A 13813-nucleotide genomic window follows, 5' to 3' on the forward strand; every position below is an offset into this window, starting at 1 on the left:
GTCTGTCAACATTGATGTTAACCTCATGGAAGATGATCATTTCTCTATATATTCTTGCAAATGGTAGGTCCCTGTATTAACTGTAGCCATTGATTTTTATATATAGTATATTATAAGGTATTCTCATCTTCTTCTATGTGGTGATGTCAACCTTCTGTAAGGAACTGTCTAGAAAAGCAGTGGATGGATCAGTTTAGTAGCTTTGGTCGGTTATCAGAAACTTGCAACTATTCTATTGTTACTTTGTCATTTTCACAATCTTATGTATGACATAGAAACACACATATCTTTCTTTCCTTTTCTGCCTTAAAGTTATCAAACCAGGTAGGACCCTTTATCAGCTCTTCTGATTTCAAGGTGATGCCATGCTTTATGTGTTTCAGATGAACCTTAATTTAGGATGCTTCTATCTTTTTTATTTATTATTTTTGCGATTAAAATACAAAAATAATTCATCATACCTGTTGATATACTCTTGGACTCTTGGTAGTTAGATATGGTTTCTGCCACAATCATGATAATCTCAGCTAACATAGCTGTGCATGGTGTGCATAGTTGGTTAAACTAAATAAGCTGTATAGGCCAAATTGTCAAGTAATGCATTATTATTTAAACGAGTAAATGAATTTTGTCGCTTTGTATGGAAATGCAAGTTCCATCCTATCTTTGTTTAACATTTTTAACACAGTGCTGTTTTCCTTTTCAAGATTGTGCTAAAAAATCTTTGTTGGATATTGCTGCATAGAGTAATATTTTTTTAGAAAAGGAGGAATACCCCCGGCCTCTCCATCTGGACGATGCATATAACCATTTTATTAATTATTAACACAAGACCTTACAAAGTCATACAACAGTAAGACCAAAGCCACCATCTAAGCAACATCTGTCGCTACTCCTATCCAGTTAATGAAGGGGCGCTGATAGTCTAGGTCTAATACCAAACAGACCTCGCAGCCAAACCTAACATCTAAGACCTGAGGTCCCAACTAGGACGCCTGCCGGGTATGGGCACCCACCAGTCCGGCGTGCTCCTCAACCAGGACGCCTGCCGGATATGAGGTCGCCGCAGCCACCTGCCACCAATCCATCTTCAGAACTGTACTGCTGCATAGAGTAATATACAGAAAGAAATACGCTCTTCCATACATGTTCTACTTCTAAAACATCAATTTCTTTGCTATCGCTAGTGTAGTAAAACATCAGTTCTTTTTCACATAAAAACGGTATCATATCCTGTATTTTCTTAATTGTAAAACTGTTGCTGATGTATCTCACCCTGGATTTTTATTTTATTTTTGTGTTTGGAAAATGCAGTTAACTTTGCTTCCAGCTCGCCACTATAAAATGGCAGAAGCCATGAAGATACCTACAGCATACAGTTTATATCTCCAAATCATCCAGACTACCATGTCCTTTATCAGGTAAGCTCACCTTAGCTTTCGTATGTGCCCAACATACTTTAAATTGGTAATATTTCCAGTATATCCCTGAATCCACATAGAGCATGCTAAAAATGAAAATCCATGTTCCTTTTGGAGAGAAAAAGGCCCACCTACAGCTCAGGTCCCACTAATCATGCAATGCATTAGAATCTTATAAGAACTCTTTTGCTCTAATTCAATAATAGCAGTGTTACTGGTAAACAGGAGTGTACTGCATACCATCCTGGTACCACTACCACCACCAAGCCACTGCTTTCGCCGTAGCTTCCAAGTAGCTACTCTAACTTCAACCAGGCAAGAAACCTATCCCATGGATTCCCTCTACCCTCCTCCTCCCCACAGCATTTTCGCAGAGCTGACGCGTGCAGCACCACAGCATTCACTCACTACTGGCATTGATGGAAGTCGTCCTCCAGACAGACCTCCCAGCTGCACATTGTACTTGAGAAAGATCTGCACCGCACAGACCACACCCTCCAGAATCCACAATCTATTACACCCAGCACCAGCAGGCCCTGTGAATGATCCATCCTTCCAGTTTGGACCCGATGCACGAGTCCCAACCGTGTATATTGTGCCGGTACTCCAGCATGTGCAATAACTGGCTAGCTAGTGGTTGCGTGGTGGCTGTTGGCGCCTTCATTCGTCTCATGTTCATGCCATTTTTATTGCCAATGCGTTGTGATGTGCACAGCATCAATAGACCCCCTCGCTCAACCACCGCCCTGCTTCCCTATCAGCGCAATAAATAGTCGCCATTGCGGATGGACGACGGAGGAGTTAGTGTGGATAACCATGCGGTGGGTGCAGGGCATGGTGATACTGATGTGATGCGACAACCATGGAATGGAAGGAGACCGCCGCTAGCAAATTTGCTAAGATCACGTACTATATTCAGCGTGTTGTTTGATGGAGGACAGATTAACATCGGTGCACAGAAACTAGAGTGCTGCTCTGGATGGATGACGGCTAGGTCCCACCAAGAGTACTGGGTTGGGTGCTTCCTGGTCTTTGCCAGGGCGGCTTGTTCATATGGTGTAGTTATGGACTGATAACAAACGCATTAACCACTGCAAATTGTGTGTGTGTGTGTGTGTGTGAGTGTGTGCAGGCACACACTTATATAAAGGTCACACACGTTCCATTAGAGCAGACCGTGCTTCTCCTCACAAGATAACCACACACTCGTCTTGGTTCTGCAATGGAGGTGAGGTGCCTGCTGCTCCTGGCTGTCCTCCTCCTGGCGGGGGCTCATGGCGGGGAGGCGCAGCCACTCGTGCCGGGGGTCTTTACCTTCGGCGACTCGTCGGTGGACATAGGTAACAACGACTACCTCCACACCCTCATCAAGGCGGACTTCCCTCCCTACGGCAGGGACTTCCCCAACCGTGTGGCCACCGGGAGGTTTTGCAACGGCAAGCTGGCCACCGACATCACTGGTCAGTTTGCACTCTCTCTCTCTCTCTCCCAGTTATATGTGTTCTTCAGCATCTACGTACATGGTGGTGCAGTATTATGATTGCACTTGCTAATACTGTATATCTCTTGTTACGACTTGTGTTGTTGCAGCTGATACCCTGGGGTTTACTAGCTACCCGCCGGCGTATCTCAGCCCGCAGGCGTCAGGGAAGAACCTTCTGATCGGCGCCAACTTCGCGTCTGCTGGATCCGGCTACTACGATCACACGGCACTTATGTATGTAAGTATTATCGATCATCGGCCTCTCGAGGAAACGACACCGTGAAAGGAGCTCTAGTTGAGATGTTCTGCCTGCATGCTACTTCATGTTCATTGATCAATGATCATCAGCTAGTCGATCATAAATGGATTAGTTATCTGTCACCACCTCATTATTATTTTTCTGGACAACAGTAGCACTTTACAAATTTGTTGTAGAGTTTAAATGGTCTCCAGTTAACTTTGGAAAATTAATTGCGTGACCCAGCATGCCATCCCTTTCTCCCAACAATTGGAGTACTTCAGGGAGTACCAGTCCAAGCTGACGGCGTTTGCTGGGAGCAGCCAGGCCAAGTCCATCATCAGCGGCTCGCTGTACATCGTCAGCTTCGGTGCAAGTGACTTCGTCCAGAACTACTACATCAATCCTCTGCTCTTCAAGACCCAGACCGTCGACCAGTTCTCGGACCGCCTCGTCAGCATCTTCGTCAACAGCGCGGCAGTAAGCCACGCCGTGCCAGCCTAAACAAACGACCCATCCTCGACACAGCTCCGGTGGTCATATAATCGATCATGTAATAATGTATAAATTTCTGAAACTGAAACTGAATGCAGCAACTTTACGGCATGGGAGCGCGGCGCATCGCGGTGACCACGCTGCCACCCCTGGGCTGCCTCCCCGCAGCGATCACGCTGTTCGGGCACGGGAGCACCGGGTGCGTGTCGAGGCTCAACAGCGACTCCCAGAGGTTCAACGGGAAGATGAGCGCCGCCGTCAGCTCGCTGGCGAAGCGGTACCACGACCTCAAGATCGCCGTCTTCGACATCTACACGCCCCTGTACAGCCTCGTCACCTCTCCTGGAGATCAAGGTACCACTACTGTTACTCGACCTAAGGCCTCTGGGTGCCATGCATGGCACTGTTTGTGCTTTCCCGGCATTGCAGCCTTGCGCTCTATCGTTCATGCTCAACTGTGGGCGCGTCTCTGGTGTCAGGGTTCACGGAGGCGAAGCGGGGATGCTGCGGGACGGGGAAGGTGGAGTTCACGGTGTTCCTCTGCAACCCCAAGTCGGTGGGGACGTGCCCGAACGCGACGACCTACGTGTTCTGGGACGCCGTCCACCCATCGGAGGCGGCCAATCAAGTGATCGCCGACGCGCTCCTCGTCACCGGCATCGACCTCGTCACATAATAAACCACGCACTGGTCATCTAAGGTCATCGGTCGGAGGACGACGATGGCGCAAGCTTTTCAGGCGTCCTGAGGGGAAAATAATGTGTGCCCAGAGCTCCCGTTGCCAAGCGTGCCCATGTGGCGGGAGGGGTTACTTTCTCGGGCTGTGCCACTCACTATATCGCCAGCGTTGTAGCTAGGGACTGGGACACATGGAGACATGGCTTATACCTACGAAAAGCTCGAAGTTATGGGTGCAAGCACTGGATCTTTTCTTTTCTTTTTCTTGCATGTCCTTCAAATTTGATGATCACCGTGTTTTTTCACAAATGATTGCATGGCTCCTTTTGAACAGAAACCGTGTTTCCTTCAAGTTATATCTATGTGCTGACATGCCAAACAATTCTTTTTTGCGTGTGGCTTTAATGAACGGGCAAAGAAGATATAATTTGTAGGACCCCCCAGTCACCAGGAGGAGCCTCCGACTTGGCCGGCCCATCTAAGGGTGCAACGAGAGAGAGCTCTTCCTGGTTTTAGGAAGCTTCCTAGCCTTTTTTTTTCATTTTTCGATTTGGTTATTTCTGGTTTTGTTTGGTTTATTTTCTTTATTTTTCTTTTTTATGTTCCTTTTCCTTTCTTTTATTTTTATTTTTCAAAATGCACAATATATTGGAAGATACTTTTTTAAGATATTCGAAATCACTCCCATATTATGTAGACACTTTAATGTACTCCATACACGTTCCGTAGAAACATGTTGGATACTGGAACTCAAATCCACACAGATTACTTGATTCACATCCGTTTTACCATTCAAGAACTGCTCGTGGAAAACAGAAACAAAAGATAACTTTTGAAAAAAAGGAAAATTAAAGTATTATACATTACGATAAAACATTCGTTATTACTAAAATGTTCATAAAATTGGAAAAACGTTCCCGGACTTAATAAAGTTCACAAGTTTGAAAAATAAGTCATAAATTATGAACTATTCGAATATAAAAATAGTTTTTTTCAAAACTGATGATCTTTTTCTGAGTGTTGAACGTTTTCCAAATTTGATGAAATTTTTTCAGAAACGGTGATTTTTCAAAATTGACGAACTTTTCCAAATTTGACAACTTTTTTTTCAAAATTGATGATTTTTTTAATCGATGATTTTTTTTTCAGATTTACAAACTTTTCCCAAATTGGTCATTTTTTCTGAATTTGTGGGCTTTTGAAATTCATGATCTTTTTCGAATCTATGAACCTTTTCAATTTCGCAATCTTTTTTCAATCTCGTGAACCTTTTTGAAAAAGTCAACTGGCCAAATGGTGCGCATCATCTGGTGAACAGGGTAACTGCATGGAACCTGTTCAAAATGACCAAGTGAACAGGGACGACTTCGTGAACGAATGTGCATGACTGAGCGATCGAGGCAAGAAAGCTGGTGTTGTTTGGGCCGGCCTAGACGAGCTGCCACATGAGCGCCAGTTGGGCAAACGGGTGCTTAAGGCACTGACTAGGGCTCTCCCTCGGCGAACGTTTCCCCCGTTCACTAGTGGGGAGGGCCATGGAGACCCCCTGTTGGCCCGAAGGCCCACTAAATAGTTTTTGTTTTGAGAAAAAAATACCATGACAGAAATCACAAAAATGAAAAAATGCCATAGTAGTTGCCATGTCATCACCTAAAAAATTGTGTGCAAAAAAGTGGCAGTAAAAAATTCCACCTCTCAATATTAAAAATGTCTTCCTCTTAATAAAATAACAAACATGCTCATCCTATTAAATGACATGCTCTTATAACAAAACTGCCATTCTCTGCCATCCTTTTATAATAATAAATGCCATCCTCTTATCTTATAAGTGAAAAATGGCATCCTCTTATAATAAAATGTTATATCTTAAATAATACAAATGCCATCCACACAATAATAAAAATGTCAACCTATAATAAAAAAAATGGCGTGCTCTTATAAAATAAAACGGCCATCCTCTTATAATAAAAAAATACCATCTTCTTATTATAAAAATGTCATTCTCTTATAAAAGAAAAGGAAATCCGGTTATAATAAAACCGCCCTTTGAGAAAGTATAAGAGAAATAAGGATTTTTGGATGAATTAAAAAAATAATAAAAAATGCTAATTTATATATAAAAAATCTGTTTCAACATGAATGTTCACGAACCAGCTCTCCAGCCCATTGGCAAAAAGCCCCCGCACTCTCGCGAGAGGTTGCGAGTACGAGACCTTCCCCCTCGCGCGCCTCCGGCCATCCAACATGGCGTTCCCCTGCATCGACATCTATGCGACAGCGAGGGGGCGCTCGCTGAGGTTGGCCTCTCAAGGAACGTAGTACAGATAACATTTCTGGATTTGTTTGTATGCTCATATTTAAGCAGCTTATACTTATATTCTGACCCCAATCATTGAACCCACCAACTGCATTGCGATATTCCTGCCGACGCTGTAAAAAAAGGAATTATTTCTTCAGACATAATAAAAAATGCGTGCGTGTACTATAAATGAACACACTTCCCCACCGGGTGAGAGAGTAGGGATGACACCCGCAGGGTTTGGGTACGGGTGGAGCCACCCCATACCCTTACCCGTCCCATTTAAGCTTACCCATCACTCGTACCCATTCCTGCTAGTGGGTACATTTTTTTTTCTCATACCCGTCATCCGACAGGGTAAATGGGTACCCGCGGGTAAAAAATACGCATGTTTGCACAACATCAATTTGAGAGGCACATAATCATAAACGAAAAGATGCAATCATAATTTATAAACAATAACACATAATAACATCAATACATACTTAGAAGCAACAACACATCATAAACACACCACATTTAATAAACATCAACACTTTCTTGTAAACAACAGCACATCAAAACGTCAACCCATAGTCATAAGCAGTAGTACATAGTCATACGTTTTTAAGTTCACAAACTCATGACAAAAGGTAGAGGTAATTTTTCCGTGCTTGTTAGATTTTATAGGATACATGGGTATGCGGGTATGGGTTATATGATCTCATACCCGTACCCGCTCTATCCGATGGGTTTAAGATTTCCCTATTTACATACACATGGGTAATTTTTTATTCCATACCCTTACACTAATGTGCTTTTTATGGTACCCTTTACTGCTACGGAGGAGATGGAGCAGTATACAATCATCCACCGTTGATTTCATGAGGGTAGTTTAGTCAGGTGATTTCATCCCATCGGCGAGTCGATCTGCTCTTTGTATTCCCTCTGTAAACTAATATAAGAGCATTTAGATCACTACTTTAGTATTCTAAACACTCTTATATTAGTTTACGGAGGGAGTACTTATTAGAAGAGAAACAAGCGATTACTTTGGTTATTCCGTCGGACGTCGCCCTGCTCGCTGTTGACTACGCCGTCGTCGAACTCACCATCGCTTCCCTATTTCATGGCGTACTCTGGCCACCAGCCTCCACCCGCGTGATTGATGTAGATCGTCAGGCGTGAGTTGACCTTGCCGCCGGGTCACCGCACATCCAACCGGGGCGCACATCGCCCTCACATGCACGGTCACGTCATGATCTGTACATGTCGCTACCTGCAAAAAATGATACAGACGACAACGTCCCCCACCTCCTCTGTCTTGGTACGACGGGTGGTTTATCACTCAAGTTTGAGTACTATTATTGTTTTCCATTGCTTCCTGATCGATGGAGATGATGTGTGGGTTGATCTGTGGAGCTCGTCGATTCCTAGCTTCAGAATCAGAAATAGGCACTACATCTAACTTCTCTAGCTGGCGGTCGCGAGGTGATCCTGCCGAAGAAGGGGAGCACATTGGGCTCGAACAACTGTGCCATACCGCCGAAGTGCCTGGCCATGAGCATGGGCGAGGAAAGAGAAGCGGGCTACTAGACGAAGACAAGATGCGACGGTGGCCGCCCACAGAGGAAGGGGTGGAGGCCTCGTTGAGGAAGACGATCCTAGCGCACGTGACAACGTAGCGTCCACAAGCACACCCGATAATAAGGAGGTGACCAGGTGGACATAGACTACGAGCCGATGGACGCGTGCGTGCAGCCATGCGGCCGGAAATGTGAGGAGGAAGGGGTTGTCTTGGACGGGAGGCAGGTAATTCTCACTCTCTCCCTAAATTACCCTCACAGGACGTGTACTGCTTGAGGAGGAGCGGCTGTCCTGAGAGAGCATCTCCAGCCGCCTCCCCAAGGAGCCCCCTTTTTTTAGCACCGGCGATAAAAAAACGTTCGAGTCACACGTCCAGACACTCGTTTTGCGTCGGATTTGTCTAAAATTATGGCCGCCGCGCGCAAGCGGAACGCAGCAAACCGGGAGGCAGCTGGGGGCGCCGACGCGATACTTTCGCTGCCAAAGGCCCACTGCCAGCCTCTCTACTCTCTCTCTCCTTCTTTTCCTGGCTTGGCCCACCACGTGATGCATGCAAAAAAGACAAGCTCTCTCCTGCATGCCGGCCTCGCTCTTCTGCTCTCTCTTCTCTCTCCCCTGCTCCTCGCTCCGGCGATCCTGGACGCCTTCCACCGGCGAGCCGGCCCCGTCTCCCGTCGCCGGCCTCGCCCGCATCTCCCCGGAGGAGCCGCAAGCGGCCGGCCCCGTTGCCCGTCGTTGGCCCCGCGTCGCGCCTCCCCGGAGCAGCCGCGGAGAAGAAGGTCTCGCGCTCCCGCCCGGACACCGACGCCTGCCCTCCCGAGCTCGCATGGCCGCGCCTCCGCGCCTCCCGCCCTCGTAGCGTCGCGTGAGCTAGCATGGCCGCGCCTCCGCGCGCGCCTCCCGCCCTCCATGGGCCGCTCACGCGCAAGGGCGCCGTCGACGCGCTCTTGTCCGGCGACGCCCAGCGGCGAGCGCGAGCGCCTGGCCTTGTGGCCGCGGCTGCTGCTGCTCGGCTGCTGCTCGTCTCCCCGTCTCCCCCCTGCTCGAGCGACGCTGCTGCTCCCGGACTTCGACTTCGTTAACACTGTCGGCCCGCGCCTCGCGTCGCCGTCGGGGGCCAGGTCGCTGGTGCTGCTCCTCGCAGACGCGTCGGACTTCGACGGCTCCTTCCCGCGCGCCGTTGCGCGCCTGGTCGCCGTCACCAACGAGGCCCACCATGCGGCGCGGACCTGCAGCTTGCCGGCGTCCACCTTGTCAGTGCGGTGCCTCGGGGCCACGGAAGCGGACGACGGCGCGGGACGCCAGGCGGCACGCCAGCGTGCCCGGGTCCGCCGACGGGCCCGTGTGGAGCAGGCGGCGGGCGGGCAGCATGGCGTGGTGCTTGGGAGGGAGGAAGAGCGGCGCCGGGGCCGTGGCCGCGCGGGCGAGCGGCCTGACGCCGGCGAGCGGGCCGAGGCCGTGGCCGGCCGGGTTGCGGGCGCGAGGCTGCAGAGCGGGGCGGTGGCGAGCAGGCGGCTGCAGAGCCGGTCGGTGGCGAGCTTGTGAGCAGAGCACACACGCTTGGGCGGTGGGGGGGGCAACGAGTGGATATCATTCGACTCCCAGGCTAAAATTTTCGCCGGTAGCCCCCCAAGGGGCGAAGAAAATGCCCCCTGGGGGCTCAACGGCTGGAGATGCTCTGATACTGCTGGCGATGGTCCTCGCACAACTGAGCAGTATAGATCGATCACCATCCTTAGATTTTGTGAATAGACGGCCCGTATTTATTATCGGATAAAGTAAAAGAGCTCTACCTTAATAGGATTTTTACCTGCAGTATACCTGGTAATGGGTACCTATTGCCATCTCCTGTTCCTCTTCTCCTCCCCAACCCACGGCTAGGTTTGCGAACCCTAGCTCCTCGCTGATGTGAGCCTCGCCGGGGAATCCAGATCCAGCTGCCACCCCCACCGCCGGCGCCCGGCTCTGTCCTCCTCCTCTTCCCCTCTCGCTCGCTGGTCAGGCCAGGCCACCAGGCGCTCAAGACTCGTAAGCGGTGAGCTCCTACATCTAAGCAATGTGACGATGCCGACCTGGACTTTAGCACTTGAGTTGGTTGGGCAGATCGATTGAAGCTCTGCATGACCAACTTTCTTCGTTCTTTCAGTAGATCTACTAAATTTTACCTGAAATGCTTGGCCCTAACGTGCATCTTTTGCAGATTTCTACTACTTTACCTAACCAAAAATGTGTTCCTTTTAGTAGATCTATCTGTTACGCCTAGTACAAATGGTGAGGGAAATATATACTTGGCTCCGATGCAAGGCCTATCACTGTTTCAGCATGTTTTTCAGGAAGCAGATGACACAAGTTGCTACTTGACCTCATCGAAATTTGTTTTCTTTTTGTTCATCTGAGCTTTGTGATGGAGTTAATATTGATCTGCTATACAAACAATAAATGTACAGTAATATAAATTTGCTCATATGCCCAGCCATTGTTTCGGCCTGTACTTGAATAAGATGGCACTTCCTTTTAGACACATATAGATGAATGAAGTCAGCCCTTTTCATCTAAGCAAAAATGGAAATGGTCTATGTGGTCACTGATGTTGGGGCACTGCAAATTCAAGAGCACAATTCTTTTACAGATCGTCATACTCTGCTCCTGTTGCTGTTTCTAGTCAAAGGATCCTTCTTTTCTATTCTAGTCACACACTTCATTCTCTGAAAAAACATGCTCTGAGTACTGTACTGTCTAAGCTTAGTTGTGGCTGTTGATACAAAGTGCACTTCATTTCTGTAGCTCTTGTTACCAAGTGCAAGAAGCATTCATGATTTCATACGTAGTGCAAGGTTTGGGCCACAGGAGCGGATGTCTCATCATAATCGCGTCCCTGCTCCTGCTGAAAACCACGGGCCACAAGACACGCTTTGTAGCGCTCAAGAGAACCATCGGAGCGAGTCTTAATCTTGTAGACCCACTTGCAGGTGATGGGACGAACACCGGAAGGGAGGGAAACCAGATCCCATGTGCCAGAGCGCTCAAGGGCAGCAAGCTCTTCGGCCATCGCAAGCTGCCATTCAGGCTGAGTGATGGCAGTCCGATAGGAAGTGGGCTCAGCAATAACAGAGAGACCGTACCGATCAGGCGGGGGGCGAGGCCGAGCACGGAGGTTATGAACCGGGGGAGGCGTGAGTGGAGGTGCACCTGAGGTGGAAGGCGTGTCAAGAGAAGCATCCTCAGAACGAGGACGACGAGTATAGTGGAGGGGAAACGGTGAGAGAGGGCGATGGACTGGAGATGATGGTGGAGAGGTGGAGGAGGAGGATGGGGAAGATGGTGTCGGTGGTGAATGAGAAGGAATGAGAGGGGCAGGAGGAAGAGGTGAAACATGAGGCACATAGCAAGGTGTATCGGGGAGAAGAAGAAAAGAAATATCGTCCACAGAGAAGCTCGAGGAAGAAGGACGTGGGTAGTAAGAGCGAGACTCGTCAAAGGTCACATCATGCGAGATGCGCAAGCGACGACCAACAGGATCCCAACAGCGATAACCCTTGTGCTCATCACTGTAGCCAAGGAAAACACACTCAACCGACTGAGCAGTCAGTTTGGTGCGTTCTCGCGGGGCAAGAAGGACATATCACACACATCTAAACATACGAAGGGCTGAGTAGTCAGGAGAACGACCAGTTGTTGGAAATATGCCCTAGAGGCAATAATAAAATGGTTATTATTATATTTCCTTGTTCATGATAATTGTCTATTGTTCATGCTATAATTGTGTTATCCGGAAATCGTAATACATGTGTGAATACATAGACCACAACATGTCCCTAGTGAGCCTCTAGTTGACTAGCTCGTTGATCAATAGATAGTCATGGTTTCCTGACTATGGACATTGGATGTCATTGATAACGGGATCACATCATTAGGAGAATGATGTGATGGACAAGACCCAATCCTAAGCATAGCACAAGATCGTGTAGTTCGTTTGCTAGAGCTTTTCCAAATGTCAAGTATCATTTCCTTAGACCATGACATTGTGCAACTCCCGGATACCATAGGAGTGCTTTGGGTGTGCCAAACGTCACAACGTAACTGGGTGGCTATAAAGGTGCACTACGGGTATCTCCGAAAGTGTCTGTTGGGTTGGCACGAATCGAGACTGGGATTTATCACTCCGTATGACGGAGAGGTATCTCTGGGCCCACTCGGTAATGCATCATCATAATGAGCTCAATCTGACCAAGTGTTTGGTCACGGGATCATGCATTACGGTACGAGTAAAGTGACTTGCCGGTAATGAGATTGAACAAGGTATTGGGATACCGACGATCGAATCTCGGGCAAGTAACGTACCGATTGACAAAGGGAATTGCATATGGGATTGATTGAATCCTCGACATCGTGGTTCATCCGATGAGATCATCGTGGAACATGTGGGAGCCAACATGGGTATCCAGATCCCGCTGTTGGTTATTGACCGGAGAGTCATCTCGGTCATGTCTGCATGTCTCCCGAACCCGTAGGGTCTACACACTTAAGGTTCGGTGACGCTAGGGTTGTAGAGATATTAGTATGCGGAAATCCGAAAGTTGTTCGGAGTCCCGGATGAGATCCCGGACGTCACGAGGAGTTCCGGAATGGTCCGGAGGTGAAGAATTATATATAGGAAGTCCAGTTTCGGCCACCGGGAAAGTTTCGGGGGTCACCGGTATTGTACCGGGACCACCGGAAGGGTCCCGGGGGTCCACCGGGTGGGGCCACCTATCCCGGATGGCCCCATGGGCTGAAGTGGGGAAGGGAACCAGCCCCTGGTGGGCTGGTGCGCCCCCCTTGGGCCTCCCCTGCGCCTAGGGTTGGAAACCCTAGGGGTGGGGGGGCGCCCCACTTGGCTTGGGGGGCAAGCCACCCCCTTGGCCGCCGCCCCCCTTGGAGATGGGATCTCCTAGGGCCGGCGCCCCCAGGGACCCTATATAAAGGGGGGGGAGGGAGGGCAGCCGCACCCAAGCCCCTGGCGCCTCCCTCTCCCTCCCGTGACACCTCTCCCTCTCGCTGAGCTTGGCGAAGCCCTGCCGAGATCCCCGCTGCTTCCACCACCACGCCGTCGTGCTGCTGGATCTCCATCAACCTCTCCTTCCCCCTTGCTGGATCAAGAAGGAGGAGACGTCTTCCCCAACCGTACATGTGTTGAACACGGAGGTGCCGTCCGTTCGGCGCTCGGTCATCGGTGATTTGGATCACGACGAGTACGACTCCATCAACCCCATTCTCTTGAACGCTTCCGCTCGCGATCTACAAGGGTATGTAGATGCACTCCTCTCTCTCGTTGCTAGATGACTCCATAGATTGATCTTGGTGATGCGTAGAAAATTTTAAAATTCTGCTACGATCCCCAACAGTGGCATCATGAGCCAGGTTTATGCGTAGTTTCTATGCACGAGTAGAACACAAACTTGTTGTGGGCATAGATGTTGTCAATTTTCTTGCCACTACTAGTCTTATCTTGTTTCGGCGGCATTGTGGGATGAAGCGGCCCGGACCGACCTTACACGTACGCTTACGTGAGACAGGTTCCACCGACTGACATGCACTAGTTGCATAAGGTGGCTAGCGGGTGTCTGTCTCTCCCACTTTAGTCGGAACGGATT

The 13813-nt window shown here is 49.0% G+C and overlaps 1 protein-coding gene across 1 annotated transcript; it reads left to right on the forward strand.

Annotated features, from left to right (window-relative positions):
• Nucleotides 1–2537: 2537 nt before the first annotated feature.
• On the forward strand, nt 2538–4652 carry LOC109784978 (GDSL esterase/lipase APG). The gene is made up of 5 exons (XM_020343580.4): nt 2538–2881; nt 3012–3142; nt 3389–3622; nt 3736–3991; nt 4117–4652. Exons 1-5 carry the CDS (start codon nt 2644–2646, stop codon nt 4311–4313), a joined length of 1056 nt encoding a protein of 351 aa, XP_020199169.1. The 5' UTR covers nt 2538–2643; the 3' UTR covers nt 4314–4652.
• The last annotated feature ends 9161 nt before the right edge of the window (nt 4653–13813 follow it).

Source organism: Aegilops tauschii, chromosome 7 (assembly GCF_002575655.3).
Source record: "Aegilops tauschii subsp. strangulata cultivar AL8/78 chromosome 7, Aet v6.0, whole genome shotgun sequence".
NCBI lineage: Eukaryota > Viridiplantae > Streptophyta > Magnoliopsida > Poales > Poaceae > Aegilops > Aegilops tauschii.